This window comes from Micrasema longulum, unplaced genomic scaffold (genome assembly GCF_059751315.1).
Source record: "Micrasema longulum isolate JH-2025_06_02 unplaced genomic scaffold, ASM5975131v1 h1tg000900l, whole genome shotgun sequence".
Taxonomy (NCBI): Eukaryota; Metazoa; Arthropoda; class Insecta; order Trichoptera; family Brachycentridae; genus Micrasema; species Micrasema longulum.
Genome location: NW_028278091.1, coordinates 679403 through 698868, shown reverse-complemented (window position 1 = coordinate 698868; position 19466 = coordinate 679403). Strand labels below are relative to the sequence as shown.

The window sequence follows — 19466 nt, the reverse complement described above, 5'->3', positions numbered from 1 at the left end:
TGGCGCGATGGTAGTAGTCTCAAAGTAAATTAATCTGATTATTCTAGAACTGAGTATTTAAATTCTTAGAAGAATATTTTTGGGATTGAAGTAATATTTACTGATATCAATTTATTTTATTGCATATAAATTATGATATGCTTAGTAATTATCATTATCACAAAATCAAATAACAACTGCTGAAACCTTTAAAATTGTACAACCAATAATTAATTTACACTGATTGTTTTTTTTTAAATTTACTTGCTCGACATAAATATAATATCCACATTTAATATATGAATTTCCGGTGGATAAATATAAAAATTTAAGCTGCAAACATTCATCCAAGAAAATAAAAAAAGTGCTTTAATACAATCCCATTAGTTTGGACAAAAACAAATATTGGGACATATTTTTAAAAATCCCATATTCTAGTACCTTTCTGAAATTTGACTTAATGTATAATCTACTAAAACATTTTAACCAAGCATGTATTTACGAACCAGCAGTCATTCCTAATGCAAGTTCATAACATTATTATGGAAAAAAATAGATTTAGGATTGTCCAGACTGATGTCAATAACTAGATAGAGAATAAACATTACATTTCTAATTATTTATTTTAATTCAACATTTATTCACATGCTTACAGATTGTAAGTAATTAATATAACAGCAATAGTACCTAATCTAAGGAAAACATTATTAAATCAATTTCTGTTTCAAATTCCTTTACAGAATATGTCACATCCCGTTTGTCGAGATTTTAAATAGGCTTCATCAGCGGTCAACTTTTCTTCCGGAGATGGGTTTATAGGTTGTCCATCAGAATCCAGCTCCCCTTTTTTAAAATCATTGGCGATTTTTTCACTATAAATGGCATCAAATAAGTCTCTAGGTGTGAATTCAGATTGGAAGACATCGGGTGCTCTGTATGAGACGTAAGGTTTGAGTTCACATTCCTTTAGGTCTGGAACAATCAACTCTGGTACCATTTCGGGAATAGGTACAAAACGACCATCCGGTTTGTGTCCTGTTGCTCTTACACCTCTTGTGTAGACCGGTAATTCAGGATCGGGATTTTTTGCTTGATTCTGTTTGAATATTCTTGTTCCACGCTTATTAAATAACATAAATTTTTTGAAATTTCTTTTGCCTTGCAGGCATTGAGTTACTGAAAATTCTCTTTTTGGAACATAATGTAATAATTTTAACACTTTCGACATTTTTATAAAACTTCTAAGAGTAATTTGCAGATTGGGACAAAGTTGGATAAGGTTAACAGTGAACTTAAAAATTCAATTTTAAAACATAATATACGAAACCAGAAAATCTTAGGTTATTTTATTACACAAACATTAAGACGATCTGTCAAAAGTTATAAAAAGAAAATACTGTAACTTATCCATAGAAAGCACGTACAATACGTAATTTTTGTCTTTGGTATGGACTATTGACATTTTTGAAGTAGGGCCATATCCTTGTTTACACGAGGATAATACAATGGATATGACACTATGGTCATGTCCCGGCTTCGTGGATAGCCTCGATCGCGCAGAACCTAAATGATGGGACAATACGAAAATTCGGCCGCAGTTTACACGTCACCGCTACGAAAATGAATACACGACGGCGTTTGTTACGAGCGAGTTCGCGAAAAATATTATTTCTTATATACCAAGATGTGTTGGAATTGTTGGAAGATGAACTAGATAATAATAAAAATATATATAGATTAGGAATTGGATGGTGTTAGTTCCAAAATTGATTTACGTAATGCAAATAGAGTAGGGTAGATTTTATTAAGAAACCTAGTAAATAAATTCATTTAACATATTGTAGTAGGTTACATTGTTTCGCTAACAAATGTTTTTTATGCAGTTGTATTATGGACCAAGGGAGTCACGTAAATTTTGTGAAATCTGACCGGGATCCTGAACACGTGTTGTCGGCGACAAGGTCGGAGCTGAAATGAACTAGAGGCGGGATGCAACCGGAGATACAGTCGGATCTTTTTGGCACATGCAATTTACGTAAACGATCGATACCGTGGACAAAGGCGACGCTAGTTTATACTATTTACGTAAACTTAAGACGACTTTTCATTGGCTAAGAATGCACCCATTACAGACAACGCTTTACAAAAGGAATCAAAATCGGGTTGTGGTCCAGTGGCTAGTGTCTCGGACTCACGGCCCAAAGGTCCGTGGTTCGAATCCCACTCTACCCAACTCGATTCCATTTTCTAATAGTGAGTTATTTACAACTCGTTGAAAATGGCCCTCAAAATTAAATATTTGGGTAAATCATAAGAACGCAAATATTTCTTTGAAAAAAAATTTTAAAAAAAGGATGCAATCGTTGCGTTGGAGTTGGGTATTTGTGTGTTCTTACAGTTAGTAAATTTGAAAAAATTGCGTAAATAATACGGAAATACTTTGGCCCGGTAAATAATAAGATGACTTTGTCTTTCCTGAATAGGAATAATGTATTGTAATTTTATTTAAATATAATATTTGTATGTTTTAGTTAGAGATACTGGGGTAGCAGCATTGACTTGCAAGATTTATTTGAACTTTTTATTATATAAATCATTATACAAAATTGTAGGATATGTAAGTCCATGCAATAATTAGCCTAGGTATTGTGTAATTATATCTTAAATTAGGAATATGTGTATGGAATAAAAATAAACCATAAAAAAGGAAGTGTCCTAGAAAATTGGCGCGCCCAGATGTAGTAAAAAAGGGAATGGCCCCAGGGATCGAGGGTAATTATTTAAGCTTAGGTTTCTGAGAGAGACTGACAGTTCCGTACAAGAAGCCGCAAGCAAGAGACAAACGGAGATCGCTCAAAGAAGAAATTCGAGACACCATCTGGCGATTCAACAGTGATTCACCGCTTTATTTTTAACAAACTGTTATTTGTTATAATAAAGTGCTTGAGTCAAAAAAGTTCACCAGTTGTTTGATTTGAGAAGGAAAGGCGAACCCCTCACCGGAAAGTTCTGTCTGTGCTGGTTTTCACGTACCACTGTTGGTTTGAGCACAAACAGATGGCACGCAGGTATCTAAAAAAGATTGACTCATTTATTCATAAAATTTGAATAGTGCTTGAAATTTTTTTTATTTTATATTGAGTCTTAAAATTGGTGAACGAAAGCAGTTGAACTTTCCGACAAATGCTTGACGATTGCAAAACGACCGATTCATCAATAAATGTATACCTATATAAAAATCAATCATGGCACTTACATTTTGTCTTTTTAATCCACGTTTTATATTTATGATATTATATTTTAAATGAGTACACCCAAATACTTCATTTACTATTTACCACTAATCAGCACCGAGATTAAAATACATTTACACGAATTCACTGGAATTACTACCGCAACATAACCGTTCGATATTATTATATTTTATTGCATCCTTTAGTAAATGAAACAAAAAATGTATTTAATAATAAATTTAAACATCATCATATACTTGCGTTAGGAATAGAGACGTAAGGCCGGTAGTATTCCATTGGTAGTTTATTGTAAGAAACGTATTTTACCGTAGAATCCGGTAGAATACAGAAGTTTTCCGTAGTTTTGGTAGAAAACGTTTTTTTTAATAAAATGGCTGTATAACAACTTGATTAGTAATATTTTATTGTAAGGCCTGTATTTATACCATTGGTATTTTATACTAAGAAACCGTATAATACGGTGTTTTTCTGTAGTTTTCATGTTCGGCCTCGCGGTGTAGTGGTCAGTGCGTTTACCTACCATCCAAGAGGTCTCAGTTTCGATTCCCGACATGGTTGACATTAAATATTTATTTAAAAGGGTAATATTACACTAGAATATTTTTCATAGTCCATGGACTGGTACCTGAAGCGTAAGACTGATCATCTAACCTACATGCAACAAAATTATCAAAATACACTATAGTGTACCAATGCAGTGTCCTATACACCACCAGAAAGGGAATAATGATGATGGTTTCATAGAAAAAAAATAAAAAATTAAATGGCCGTTAAATCACATTATTAGTAATATTTTACTGTTTTTATCTATAGCGCACCACCTCATTTCAGTCCATAGGGCACTGTTTAGTTTTTTTTTTCGCTCTTTTCACATAAATTTTCCTTTTAGCATCACAGGTTGAAAATTTTGGTCCATAAGGCACTGCCTCATATTTTGAATAAAACAATATTTACTCATTAAGATATTACTAATTTTTGTAGTAGTTTGTGCATTTTGTCGTTTCTTTTTTTTTTGTAATCAAACTCAATACTCATTATTGCATTATTGCGTATGGCAACATTACGTGTGTATATTGTAAAATAGAATCATCCTTAAACTTATCCCCGGAAGGTAAATAAATAAAAGGCTGTTAATTGAATTTTGAACGATATTTTTACTAAATTTAAATGGAAATATTACAAATAGGACAATATGACAAATTCACAAATTAAAATGTTATAGCTTTCACGGTAATCTACTACGTTGGATTGAATCTTATTTAAGGTATCGCCTCCAATCAGTTGCACTATTAAACTATCAGTCTTCATTTAAACAATGCTATTCCGGTGTACCCCAGGGATCCCACTTGGGTCCATTATTGTTTATTCTTTATATTAATGATATGGGTAACGTCTTTAAATTTTCCGAATACAAAATATTTGCCGATGACACAAAATTATACAAGAAAGTTACTTCCCTACAAGATTGTCTTGATATGCAAGAAGATCTTGAAAACTTCTCTACTTATTGTGTAAATAATCAGCTCATATTAAATCCGCTTAAATGCAAAACAATTATCTTTACGAGAATAAAAAATCCGATAGATTATTCATATTTTCTATCGGGTACAGTCTTGCACCATGTCCAAGAAATACGAGATCTAGGTGTAGTTCTGGACTCAAAAATGACATTTCAATCACATATTGATAAAATTATTGAAAAAGCATATAAAATGTTAGGTTTTATTATACGCGTATCTAAGCCTTTTAAAAATGATCTAACAATAAAAAATCTTTATTATAGTTATGTAAGAACCCATCTTGAATTTGCGTCTATCGTTTGGAATCCACAATACATTACTTATATTGACAGGCTGGAGAAAGTACAAAACAAATTTTTAGAACATTTGAATTTCCGATGCCCTCTTATATTTCCGAATCATGACTTATCTGCACGTTTTCACAAACTGATTAACCTTGAAAAAAGGAGAACATTAATAGACCTCACATTCCTTTATAAAATTATTAACAGTCTAGCTTCGTGCCAGCTCCTAAATAAAATTCAAATCAACTGTCCATCACGTGCCCTACGAAATCACCCAACCTTAAGAATACCTAGTGTCAATACGAACTATTTCCAGAATTCGTTTTTGCACAGATCGTGTTCCACTTTTAACAGCTTTTTTAACCATATAGATATCTATCATACAGGATTACAATTATTTAAAAATAGTGTATTGAAAACTTTTGAATAAAACTCCCATTGGTCCCTTTTTCTCTTATATCACTCAAATCACATACATTAATATTATTATTATAAATCAAATTTTTCTTTTGAAATTTTGTATTACTACTAAAATCGCTTTAATGAAATTTTACCGACTTCTCTTGGTTTAAAATCTTCTCCTTATATTGCTTTTTCAAATTTTAAAGATTACTTGCTATACTTGTTATTCATCTTTATTTTTTATTTTTTCTCTGTTGCATTGGCATGTTTTTATACTTTTAAACTACTTTTAATTACTTATATTACATATGTTAATAAAATCAATATATTGCTGCTCTTACTATAATGTGTCATTAATTTTGAAGATGTTTTTAAATCGACCTAAATTTATCGTCTTATATTTCACTTAAAGATTCTTCTCATCGTTTCTTTGACTCCCTTAAAATAAATATGTGTATATTTATGTTTTTCCTTTTTTAAAAAAATGTTATTACTAATTTATTTTATTTTTACATCTGAGCATGTTTTTTATTCAATATTTCCATTCTTAATTTTTAATTACTCTTACAAATTTTCTTCATTTTTAATATTATTTCCATTTGTAAATACTCACTATAAACTACAAACTTTAAAATATATTTTTTTCACTTATATTTTAATTTTTAAACAACTTTCATTTATGTTTTTCTTTTTCCTTCTCTTTTTTATACTTTCATAATTAACCTTACACATAATTGCTTTATAATATGGAAACTTCACTGGTTCTTGTGTCAGAATTAAGTCTAATTGTGTAAAATATTAAACTTTGTAACTGTACTGTATGTTTCCTGAATAAAATAAAATAAAATTTAAAAAAATAACTTTTAAAATGTGAAGGTACTTGTTGAAACGTGAAAATTATAACAAATACAAAAAATACAGGTGCTCATATAGTTCCATACTAAGTGGATCTTCTATTTCCATTTATAAATATTCTAGGTCTTCATTTGGGATAAACGAGAATTCAGTAATAGTCACTTCAGTTGCATAATTCAAATTTGGCGAAATGCTTATTTTTGCATGGTAAAAGAAGCCATACTGTCACGAAACATGAAATTATTCATTAATAAACTACAAAATAAAACAAGAATAATGAAATCACAGAAAAAAGTTTCATCAAAATATTGAATATTTTTTACCTAAAAAATAAACTACCAAAACTACGGTAGAAAACGGTAGACTACCGGTATACTAGCGAGCGATTTGGTAGTCTACAGTATTTTTACAACTCTAGTCAGGAATACTTTAATCCAGTCATAAATCGTATTTGGAAATACCTGGTTTTTATATATAGTTTTTGTCCAACAATTGCCTTTTACTTGTGGACAATGGTCGAGTCCAGCGCGCAGTGGTGGGGGGTAATCATTGTTCCGCGGAGGATAGTATTGTCCACGTGTGAACAAAGCTTAAGCGTCCTATCTATGTATTATAATAGTATATGTAATCTGTGATGTAGACTCTACATTATCTCTGCTTTGTCTATGATGTCAATCAAAATTCAAAACTCAATACTGTCATCTAAATTTGTAATTTTCCAAATTTAGTTCATATAGCCAGCATATAGCCCAAACCATTTAAATTCCAACCAAAACGTCAAATCGTTCCCCATTCCTCATCGGTTAAATAGTTTTAACTTTAAATTAGTTTGATAACTCCAGTATTTTTTTTTCCATGATTCACTTGATAGAAACATAAATAGACGTGGAATTTTGTAACAATATTCTTCATTATAGAAAGATGTTTTCTGGCGATCATTATTTGCCCATCAATCTTGAAAAATTACCCAAAATACCCACGGATAATGAAACATGTGCAAAATGTAGGATTATAGGTTATATTTACTTAAATAAACACCAGTACACGTTAAAGAGTGTAAGTATGTGATTTTTTTAAAATTTCAGTACAGCATTCCTTGACGAGGTTAGTTAATAAATATCTTCCGCGTAAAATTATTTTAATAGGTCATAACTATGGGAACTAACTCATAATTAAAAATATATAATAAAATGATTTTTTTTTCTTCAGAATACGGTTTTGAAATTTAACATACTTAAAAAAAAAAAAAACAGTTTATATCATTTCGTCATTTGAATTTTAACAAAAAGGTTTCTAACTTTTTACTAAGCTCTTTATTGTACCATTTTTAATACAATTTACAAGTTTTAAGCAAATATATTATTTTCATACTTCGGCACCCATACACACGCACCCTCTCCCTCATTCATTCCCACACGCACATGTATCCTCTCCCTCATTCATTCACGCATACACACATTCACATACACATGAATACAAACGTCACACAAATACAATTACTAAACTTCTTTTCTTATATATTATGTGTCATTATATTTACAGTGGATTTTTTTAATTGGCTTTAGTATTGTTAAGATTTTTCTAATTATTTTGTTTATGTAATAGCTGTAAAAATCCCAAATAAAATAAAATAAAATAAATAATATAACTCATTATTCAATATGGGATTGCCCTGAACTATTATCTCTCATCAACTTCAGGGTGCCTGGAAGAATGGCTAGACAGGTGCCACCGTTTTGTAGCAACAATTCACAGACAGTGTATGCTTGCCGTATTAAACAGACTTCATGAACTCGGCAATAGTTATTCCCACGTATCTGATATATTTCGGTTGTCAGATGGCAGAAGGGACCATCTGTATTTTTGTCTATGTTTAAGTTTTCAAAAGTTTTGATTAATATTTCAGTAAATACACGCAGGAAAAAAAAAAAAAATCAGCGTCATTTCATTCATCAACAGCGAAATACGCTGCATTTGGTTAACCAATGCAGTGCCCTATGCACCACTGGGTGCGGAAAGTGGAATGATAACGGAGTAGTTATAATTTTTATATTTACTTTGAATTATATTACATACATACTTGCAAGGTTAATTGACATATTTTATATATTTATTAGTCGTGTGTTTTGGAGAATACTATTGTCGCTTCAGCAAACTTTTGTTAATAAAAAATAAAACACGGTTTTCAGTTGAACAATGAGAATCCAGAATGTAAAGTATTAGTTTTGATGGATCGAATAAAGTCCGTACACGCAGCTCCCGTTCCCCAAGCAGTTCAAGTATTTGGAGAACTCTGCAGATTGGTAAGCACTTTTCAGATCTATCTATTTATTTATATATACGCCCAATGGGCATTTTTATAGACACGAGAAAATTATTATAAAAAAGTAGAAAGACTCAATGGTTTACAGTAGACTTTGTGGGAGTGGAAGCGGGAGAGAGGTGTTTATAATTGAATTTGATTCAGTGATCGTTTGAAAGAAGACAACTTGTTATCAAAGAAATCAAGACTGGTATGTTTGTTGGCAGACCTAAGAATTCTGGGCATAGGGGAATGAAAACCATAGTTAGTTCTATGGTTATCGGAATGAAAGAGTAAGTTTTGTCTAAGGTTTCTAGTTGGGATATTTAATTTTATTGAGCTAAGTAGTTCAGGTGCATCAAAGAGTGAGTTAAGAATTTTAAATATGACTATGAGGTCGGATTTATTTCGACGGTCTTGAAGAGAAGATATATTTAAGGTAGTTTCTAACTCATTATACGTATATAGGTCTCTGGATAAGTCCAACCTCCAGCCTATCTTTCTTAAAAATCGATGTTGAACTGATTCAATATTCTTGATAGCTGCTCTCGAGTAAAAATCCTGAATAAGGAATTCGAGCAGATATAAGTCCGCTTGTTATGCAGTGGTTGGTGCGTTTGTCTACATTCTTAAGGTCCTGGATTCAATTCCTACCAGGGTGGATGTGAAATATTGATTTTAAGAGTTGTTCAATCATCTGAAACATGAAAGTGAGGGGATCCATCTTACACTTTGAGTACCAGTCTATGGGCAGTGAAATATCAAACCACCGTTTCTATCAATATTTTATGTCGACCTTACCAGGGGTGCTATTCTGAATGTTCTTGCAGGGGTAGAGAAAATTTCTACTGTGTGTACCGTGGGGATTTTTTTGCATTTGACTACACTTTGCTTCATATACGGCCAAACGACAAAGACAAACAAGGGTAATAAAATAATAGTACACAATATATTCATAAACACGATCAACATATAAGACTTCGAGCTAAACCATGCCAATATATCTTCACCCCGCACTGTTTTAGTGGTGAAGAGATCTACGAAAAGCCGGAAGATCTATCCCAACAAATTCCAAGTTGTATGACGAATTGACTAATCTACACATTCTGGTCATTGGGTCATAAAAAAACAAAAGTTGCTTTAAGAAGATTTGATAAATAGCAGATTTTGACTTTTGACTTCTGGCGACATGGCTAGGAACATGATAAAACATGTTATGTAATAGCCGTAAAAGCCCCCAATAAAACAATATGAATATTTCATTGTTTCTGTAAAACTGATCCTGACCTACGAGTATAACATCTACACATTTAATTTCAGAGTGCATTTATTTGTGTTTGTTAAGTGAATCTTTTACATATTTATGTTAGTTTAGTGAATCTTTTACATATTTATGTTAGCTTAGTAGTAAACCTAATACTGCATTGATACTTTTGATTTATAGACATTTGGTTGCAGAAATAACATACAGGCCACTTTTACTCCGATAGATTTTGTTCAATAGTGCATGTAACTTGATTTCACCAAAAATGTTACATATACCAGTTTAAATCCAGGCTAGCCAATTATTATAAAATTCAATATGCTCATCTCTCGGTAATCCACCGCTCCATTATGACAACTTTTATATTCTGTCATTTCTGAGTTCAAAATCAAGCTTTGTAATTCATCAGTATTCATGTGATTGTATGTTAAAATTCGGTAGTTTGTCATGTGTCTATACTCAAATTAGGGGCTCACTGTTTAATAAGCATAGTTTTACTCGATATACCAGTACAAGTTGCACAATTCAAATTGTTTTTACGAAAAACCTGTTGTAATTTTCATCATATTTTGTATGCATGAATCCCCTTTCACCAATTGTTGTACACTTGCCCGGTTTTTGGGATGACGGATAAGTGAGAGAGCATTTACTATCTATGAATTACATATTTTCTTTCTTTGTAAAAAAAATAAAATACCCAGCAAATATTTCATATCGGTTTTATTTTTCCAGAATGACAAAAATGAAAAATTCTCAGGTAAGATACATATTTTCCATTTTTTTGTTATTATAGTTAAAAAATTTTAATGGTTTTTATGTCTTTTAGTTTTTGTTAATTGTTTAGTTTTAAATGTATATTTGTCTCTTAGTAGAATGTGTACCCATTTTGTAAAAATTTAAGAAAAATGCAACTTTGACAGAAAAAAATTGATTGTACTTTTAAAAAATTCAATAATGAGTTAACTGCTCTTCCAGCGCACAAATGCTTTAAATGGATAAAGCCATCTCTGCTGAACTTCACAAAAATTGTAAATATATGATAGAAATGATTTCATTATAGATATTATACAAAGTGTCTTATGCAATTTCGAACTAAATTGCGATATATTTTTACAGACAATGTAACCTAGTTTACTTTTTTATTTGACAGATTCTACTGGGCCTAATACAAGTGGCTGTCAACTTATGTTAAAGGCTGAAATCATTATGTTTTTGCAACCATCTTTAGTGCACCATATGAATAATGTGATAAATGAAATTTGTACAACCCACTTAACTTGATTTACACCGAAATTTACATCAGGGAACACTATATTAAGAGCTGGGAATAAAAAAAATAATAATTTAAAAGTAGTACCCAGTAAGTTGTGTGCCGACCATATCCATAACATAAGATGCATTTTCCAACAGAGCAATGAAATGAACTCACCCCTTGCGTGTTGCTTCATTGACTATGAGAAAGCGTTTGATAGTCCACATCGACCATCTCTTTGGAAAATTCTCGATGCGTATGGTATTCCTCCCAAGATTATTGCTGTTACAAAAGTGCTCCACATAGATAGCAATTGTCGCGTGAGAATCGGCGCTTTGACTGACTGGTTCGGGGTCTCTACTGGAGTGAGGCAAGGCTGCATCCTTGCATCATTCTTATTTATCACACTGATGGATTTTATCTTATGCAAATCAATACCATCCGATCGAGGCATAGAAGTGAACTCCCTCCTAAAGTTGTGGGACTTGGAGTATGCAGAATTTGTTGCACATAATCTGAGTATTTTTTGTATTAATATTTAGACCCAGACGAGTTGAGTTTTCCTTCAGTTTGTCAACAATTTCCTGAAAATCACCAACAGACTTTTCAAAAATAACTGCATCGATGCGTATTTTTACACTAGAATATTTCATAGTTCTTGGACAGGCACCGGAAGCGTAAGACTGATCATCTTACCTTTATATAACAAAAAATGATTACCGATGCAGTACACTGCGTCATGCCAAAAGGGAATGATGATTGACCAAAATAGGGATTTTTCACTAGCTGTAAGTAGCCTTGCTGGAAAATGGAAACCAAATTCACCAGCAACTGTTTGTTTTATTTTTATTTCAATTTTAAATAAAACACATTTTATAAAAACATAATAAAATAAACATGTTTTAATCATAAAAAAACAATATGTACATGATTTTCGTAAAACACATAAAATATCTACACAGTTTAAATTGAATAGAGAGACTCCAAATTTATTGAGATTGGTAGAAAATCTGTTTGGAAATTAATGAAAAACAGTAAATTACCGGGTAATACAAAAGTGTTTTTTAAACAAGGATAAGAAAATTGACCAAACGACATACAAAATTTTATTTTAACTTTTAATAATTATTTATTCCAAGATAAATATATTTTGAACAAAAAAGTATAGATTTAAATACAATAATATTTGGTCTAGAAGTTAAAAACCGGAATTTGACACTAGATGTCAACACTTGTGTATGCGAATCATTGACATATATAATATATGTAATTTTGAAGCTCTATTCATAAGCTGTCAAAATCAGTCAACAGTGTTTGATTTGCTTGTTTCCTTGCATCATATTTTTTTAAATCATGGAAAATTTTGAAAATTAGCGAAAAAACAGCATTTGCAGGAAGTTTTACTGAGTCACTTTCTTACAAAGAAAACTGCAGCCGAAAGTCATCGTTTGCTCGTGGAATAGTATGGCGAACATGTTTTTGCGAAATCACAGTGTTTCGAGTGGTTTCAAAGCTTTAAAAATGGTGATTTTGATATCAAAGACAAAGAGCGGCCTGGACAGCCAAAAAAGTTTGAAGATGAGGACCAGAAGGGAGTTGTGTATTATGAGCTTCAAAAACTGGGTGAAACCATTACTGGAGAGTTATACCGACAACAACTGATTTGTTTAAAGAGAGCATTGAAGGAAAAACGGCCAGAATGGGAGACCAGACACATGTTGGTCAACCCGTTAAAAACTATTTGGAAAATAGCGGATGGGAAATTCTGCCCCACACGCCATATAGTCCAGACCTTCTGACTTTCATTTGTTTCGGTCGATGCAGAATGCACTTTCCGGAATACGCTTCACTTCAGTCCAAGGCATCAAAAATTGGATCGATTTGTTCTTTGATTCAAAAGATGACCGGTTTTTGTGAGATGGCATCCACAAATTGCCAGAAAGTTAGGGAAATGTTGTAACTTCCGATGGTCAATACTCTGAATAACAGAATTGTAAAAGATTTTCTTTAATAAATGCTCAAATTTTCTAAAAAAATTCCGGTTTTTAAGTTATAGACCTAATAACATTTTGGGTATGTATGTACATAACTCTGAAATTATATTTTTATTAATTTGATTTGTGTAATTTTTTAATACATTTGTATTACGGGTTTGTATAAACATTGTTACATTTTAAATTGAATGAATATGGTATAACAAATTTTAAACTATTCATAAAAAAATATTCAGTAAAGATAGGATTTTGTATATGAAATTTTAAAAAAATTTTTGGAAAATGGTCAAAACACAAAACCAAAATAAAAAATAAATTTTGTAATTACATGTATTATATCGGTAAGTAAGATTTTTCATAAATATGTTTCATTTTGTACTTTATGCTCTATTTATAGGTGTCTATTGTAGGTAATTTATTAAAGGACAGCATTGTCAACTCTACCGATTTTTTGGTAAATCTACCAAATTCGATGGTAATTCTATCGATTTTTAAACATCTTTGACAATTGAATGTTTATAAAAAAACATATTTTTAAAACCGTATTTAAAATTATTGTGCCCGTCTTAAACCAATATAATATGTAATCATTATGAAATGTCACCAGTGAAATATAAGGCTTTAACCAAATACAATTTTGACAGTGTATTTTTATAAATAATTGAATAATAACCATTGATTTAAATTACATATAATATTATAAACATTCTGATTGCTACTTTAGAAGTACATGCAGTTATAAATTGATAGCTTGACTGATGAGTATTTAGTAATTTCCAAAAAATTATCTACCTTAATTTTTATAAGCACATTATTGGTCTTTTGTGTATATTTAGATGTGCATCCTAGCATTATATATGTATTATATCAATCTATTATAATATTTTGAGAATTGCCAATTCCAGAAGTTGCCAAATAAAATATACTACCCATTACCACATGTTTAAAACAGTGAAAATATATTTGTTCCAAATACAGATTTTTTACAGTATCATTAAATTGTCTCATTTAATAATATATGTTTCAATGACATCAATTGAATCAGTGCAACCAGTGTTAACCAGACAAAGACAATAAATTAAAAGAAAACTGAATTTTTACTTATACATATGTACGCATATAGATTATCTACATATATATAAATATGTAAATTGTATTTTAATGTATAAAAGTATAAAAGACAGCAGATTGCAAAATTTGTATGTAATCTAGATACTTCTAGTTCATCTATCATAAGATGCATAAAAATAAGATCCTGCTGAATTGGGTGCATTATAATCTGTATAGCAGTGGTTTTCAACCTTTTTAATATGCGGCCCCTTTACGAGTAAAAAAATTCTGGCAGCCCCGGGACATTAATTTTATTATAATACTCGTAGGTATATCAGTGATGACAACGACGAATTTAAAATTTTTATTTCTATTGAGACCATTATTATTACTATCGAGACATCAACTGCAAGGCAGAAGTGGGCACAGCGGACTGTCAGCAGCAGATCTATAAGATTTATACAGTATGCTTAAAATTTAATTTAATTTGCATAAGATTGACGTCTTCTGGATGAGGACAAATAATAATATGCAGAGCTGGTGAAGAAAGCTATGAAATTATTAGTGCCATTCCCCACATCCTACCTATGTGAACTGGCGTTCTCTTCAATTGTGGACATAAAAAATAAAATGAGAAATAGACTTCAAAAAAAAAAATTTTATTGTTTGCATCTCAGAAATAGAACGTTTTGTCAAAAGCAGGCAGAGCCTTCTCACTGAAATGATTCTATTTTTAATGTAGAACCACAACCTTTGTTTTTTACTTTTGTCTTGCTTGTGTCCGCGACCTCCCAAATAAGGCTTTGGATGAAAAGCACTGCTGTATAGTATCTGTGTGTAGTCCGGTGGGACAACCCTTCCCTACTTCTTTCCGCGCATTTTCTTACATGATGGTCAAGATGTAAATCATGACTTTTTTTTAAATTGTTTAATATTTCACTACAAATTCATGAAAAACTTTGGCACAATTTGAAATATAAAAAAAAACCTTCGATGTATTTTTCTATAAAATTGTACATAACAAACTCCTCAATAACATAAGTTTTAATAGCTCAAAGTCCATGTTGTTCATTGATAAGCTTGAATGTATCTAAAACAATGAATAACTTGAACTGAGATTTTTGTGTGGATAGAAATTCAAAATGCTATAAATACTGATATTACTGTAACTCAATAAAATAAAAAATTATCTTGCATAATATCTTTCGATCTTACAAGTAGGTTTAACAAAACAACCATTCCAAAGTATATTTTTTGGAGTTTATAAGTACAATATTGTCCATTCACTTTATGTAAAATAGTATATAGGTACTTTCATCCTTCTTTTGCTTTAACATCTAATATATTGTACATCATATTATTATTTTACTCTACAAGACACATCATTTAAATTTGACACTTTTCAATGGTATTTATTGTAAAAACATGACATGTATTATTTGCAAATATTTTTTTATACCAATATAAACAAAAAATAATATCAACTTTTTAAGGCATTAGTTAAATGCCTTCTGTTAAATAAATTAATGTTCATAGTTACCAAACTTAATTGAAAGAAAATAATTCCATTGTATCATTATAGAGATGGGTGGACTTACAGGTTTACTATTAATATCTTACTTTACATTACATCACAATCAGTAAATATATTCATTCTATGAAATAAATTAATATCATTGAGACTGCCTACAATTCCGCTTCCTTAACTTTACCCCGCACTACTTGATAAGTGGGTAAATAATGTTCAATATGTTGAGTTCTTAAAATTGAACTATGTTTATTTTTATTATAAGGAATGTAAAAAAGGATGCAAAGGAAAATTATCAGCAGGCAGTCACCCATTTTTCTATCCTACTTGGTACTATTGATCAATTTTGACTAATGTTAAGCACCCAAATTACCACAAGAGATACTTGCATAGATATATTATAATAGTGTTAATATTATTGGTACATGTTAAAAGTTTCAGTAGTATAATAATATATTTTTTTATAAGGTACCTTTAAAATGAAAACAATTATATTTGTTTACACAAATTGAACTATCTGAATCAGCTGTGTGACATCCATAGAAGATACTGTAGAACTAACTGAACTACATAATACATCTAATGTTTATTTCCAATGAAATTGTTGACATTATAGAGTAATGAAGTAATTATTACACCGTTTGCGGTATAATAAATCAAATAAGTATATTATTTTTCACTGATTGCATTCCAAGTTATTCCACGTCATACTTTTATTTGAAAAAAAAAATTGTGTTACAATAGACAGTCCTCAAATTTTGTATTAATTATCGAGAAATGAAAGAAATACTACACTTTAAGTACACATCTCAATAAATTTATAAACAAGATACCAAAGAAATAAAGTGTCGCACATTTATTTACATATTATGTGTACTTCAGTATTATTTTAGGTAGGTAATTCAAACATTTAATCTATTCAACATTTTTACTCAAATAGATATGGAACAACCTGGAATGTAACCAGTATTTTAAGAATGGCAGATATTTCCAGAATACCAACAACTAGATAAGTCATGTTACACTACACTACTAGTCAGTTTCTATAAAGTTTGGAATGTTTTCGACATCCGCAAATAATATTATAGTATTGTAAAGGGTTTTCCAATAGGGGTGAAAAAAGTTTGACAGCGTGTAGTGGCCATGTTGGCTACAACTGTCAAATCTGGAGATTTTAATAATGAATCTTGGGCAAATCATCAAGGAACAGTGTTCACAACACAAATCCTTAAACTTTACTATCAAAATGAGTGCTCAGTTCAAAGTACGTTTTGGACAGAAAATCATCTTCAGCGACGAGGTCCATTTTTTAATTTATTAATAGCTATGTAAACAAGCAAAATTGTCACATTTGGAGAGATAACAAACCATACGAGATCATCAGTTGCGAATGCATTCAGAAAAAGTCACTGGTGTTGATTTTGGTCCAGCGGGGTCATTGGCCCATACTTCTTCCAAAATTAAGCTGAACCGCCATAACTATCAACGGCGAGAGGTACAGGTTGATGATAACCAATTTTTGGTGGCCTAAAATAGCCACCGAGATTGTGTAAGTGTAAATATGATGGCGGCCATTTGGCCAATATCATATTACATTCATAATGTAATCGAATACTCTTTCAAACATATATTTTTTTTAAATATGATATCTCATATACTACTTGTTTTATTTAAATTTTAAGTTTAAATGCCCTTAATGGAAAATCCTTTAGAAAGTGAATAACACTGTTAAAACTGATACAATTATGTAAATAATGCTCAGTTGTCATTATGCGGTGGTTCCAAGTCATCTAGAGTATCGTTGGAGCTAGAGTGAGTGAGATCGCTGAGTTCATCCAAGTGTTTCTGCTTCTTGCGAACGTTCCAGTGAAGGCACTCTGCCAGAGAATCAAACCAGTCGGATATTTGGTCCTGGGCGCAGATTGACGGAACAGGATACACGGATGTTGTCACTCGCAAACTGCATACAGCAAAATGTTTTGTGTTTATTCAGTGAGAAAATATTTATCTTATAATATAAATATTGGCAAAATTAAAATAAAATTGAAATGTCTCAACAAAATATTTGCTAAGCATTAAAATGAAATACTTAATGAGGAAGTTCAGCGCTATGGGAAATTGGATATAAAAAAATGTATAAGTAAATGGTTTTGATAATTTTATGAACTACTTTGAACTACGTCACAGGTTCTAATAAATCAACCAACCAATTACAGGTGTTGTGATAGATTTCCGGTTTCCGTGTAGTAATTTTTTTCAACATTTAGTGTATTTTGACGCTACGTGATGACGTCACGGTCGGAATGATTACAAAACTTGAAAAAAAACATAGTGTTGATAATACAATACATAAAAATATTTATATTTTTTTTTTTTACTATTTTGATATTCTATTAACAAACATTTTATTTTTTTAAAAAACACCGAACTTCCTCATTAGGTACGTATGTTTCAATTTAGTGACTACGTAGGTATAAATATGCAAAAAGATATCATTTGAGACATAAATTTGAAATGCTATAAAAATATGCTGTAAACTCAAACCAGAAATTTGAGCCTTTAATGCCATTTTATAAAAGGATTAGAAATTAATTTTATAAAAACATATCATATTTTAAACTTAGGCAATTTTTTAAAATGTGATAATTTTCTTATGGGTATTATTAATATTTTTTAGTCAAATAAATTTAGTAACAAGCATTTTTAATAGATTCAAGTTAAACATAAATTTTAATTAATATTTTATAATTTTTGTTTATAATTACTTATTTATTTATTTACATATTTATAATTTATAGTTCATTGCACATTATTTGAGACATAAATCCTAACTCCATGAGGCTAAAAGTCCTGTGTTAAGATGGGACGAGCAATTAGTTGACCCAGACACATGAGTATATCACCACAAATATAAACAAAAAGAATACACTCACACAAACCAAACGTCGTTGCGGAAGCAACATTGTAAACATTTCTACGGAGATTAATAAAACAATTTTTACTATGGATTTTTTATTTACATATTTTTTTGTCGACAAAAAGGAATCTTAGTGAGAAATTAATAATAGTTAAATATTGCCGGCGCAACGACGATATGCCATATGTAATAGTATAGCAAAAACATATTATGCAAGCAAATTAATTAGATGAAAATGTTTTCTTGATGAATATGAGTACAGACTTTTTCCTAAATTCATCTTTAACTCTTAGGTGACTTAAGAAATACCTCTGGAAATGGTGCTGTAATGTTGTGATACATTAAGCAAAAATGAGATATTTTGAATACAGATATTTAAGAACAAAAATTCAACATATATAATTATATTTATATGCTGTTTAATAAGCAATTTACCAGTATTTATAAAAATAATTATAAAATGTAGACCTCTTGTAGCAAAATACGGGATCATAATTTAAAAAATAAGAGAGACATTTCAAGTCTTGTCTTCTAGGTAGACTTATATGACATCACAGCCACACAGAGTTAAGAAATACGAAATAAGGATTGTCTTTTAGAAATAGTGAAATAAGTTATTATTTGAAGTAGGTAATGTTTTCATCTTAGATAGTCACTTGAACAGGGAGAATTTAAAATGCCATTTTATGGATTTAAGTAGATGTTCATGAAATTGATTATGGTATTCAGAAGTGTGTGCATTTGGAAGTGAAATTTCGCATTGAATGTGATTTTAACTGTGAGAATATCTGAAAACCTTTTAAGAAACTTTTTTTTATTTACATGGAAACCACCACCACACCATTCTGTTAGTAAAACCTATGAT

The 19466-nt window shown here is 30.6% G+C and overlaps 2 protein-coding genes and 1 long non-coding RNA gene across 12 annotated transcripts in view; 1 reads left to right on the top strand and 2 right to left on the bottom strand.

Moving 5' to 3' along the window:
- Positions 1-583: 583 nt before the first annotated feature.
- mRpL41 (mitochondrial ribosomal protein L41) lies at positions 584-1340 on the bottom strand. The gene has a single exon (XM_088231672.1). It carries the CDS (start codon positions 1205-1207, stop codon positions 704-706), a length of 504 nt encoding a protein of 167 aa, XP_088087798.1. The 5' UTR covers positions 1208-1340; the 3' UTR covers positions 584-703.
- Positions 1341-6960: 5620 nt separating this feature from the next.
- On the top strand, positions 6961-12975 carry LOC148278275 (uncharacterized). Of its 3 annotated transcripts, none has more exons than XR_015823229.1 (4): positions 6961-7297; positions 8484-8597; positions 10593-10617; positions 11011-12975. It is a non-coding gene; the product is annotated as an uncharacterized LOC148278275 (long non-coding RNA). The 3 variants fall into 3 exon arrangements; XR_015823230.1 differs by having other exon boundaries at positions 6961-7350; XR_015823231.1 differs by lacking the exons at positions 10593-10617; positions 11011-12975 and adding an exon at positions 9427-9613 and having other exon boundaries at positions 6961-7350.
- Positions 11984-19466, bottom strand: part of LOC148278274 (NAD kinase-like) — a 55760-nt gene continuing 48277 nt past the window's right edge. For all 8 annotated transcript variants that reach the window (XM_088231650.1, XM_088231651.1, XM_088231643.1 and 5 more), the window contains one exon: positions 11984-17644. In XM_088231650.1, coding sequence (XP_088087776.1) covers positions 17443-17644 — 202 coding nt within the window. In that variant the 3' untranslated portion in view covers positions 11984-17442. The remainder of the gene's footprint in view (positions 17645-19466) is intronic.

Coding starts and splice junctions, on each gene's coding strand:
- mRpL41 (XM_088231672.1), bottom strand. CDS start 1,207: ATGTCGAAAGTGTTAAAATTATTACATTATGTTCCAAAAAGAGAATTT.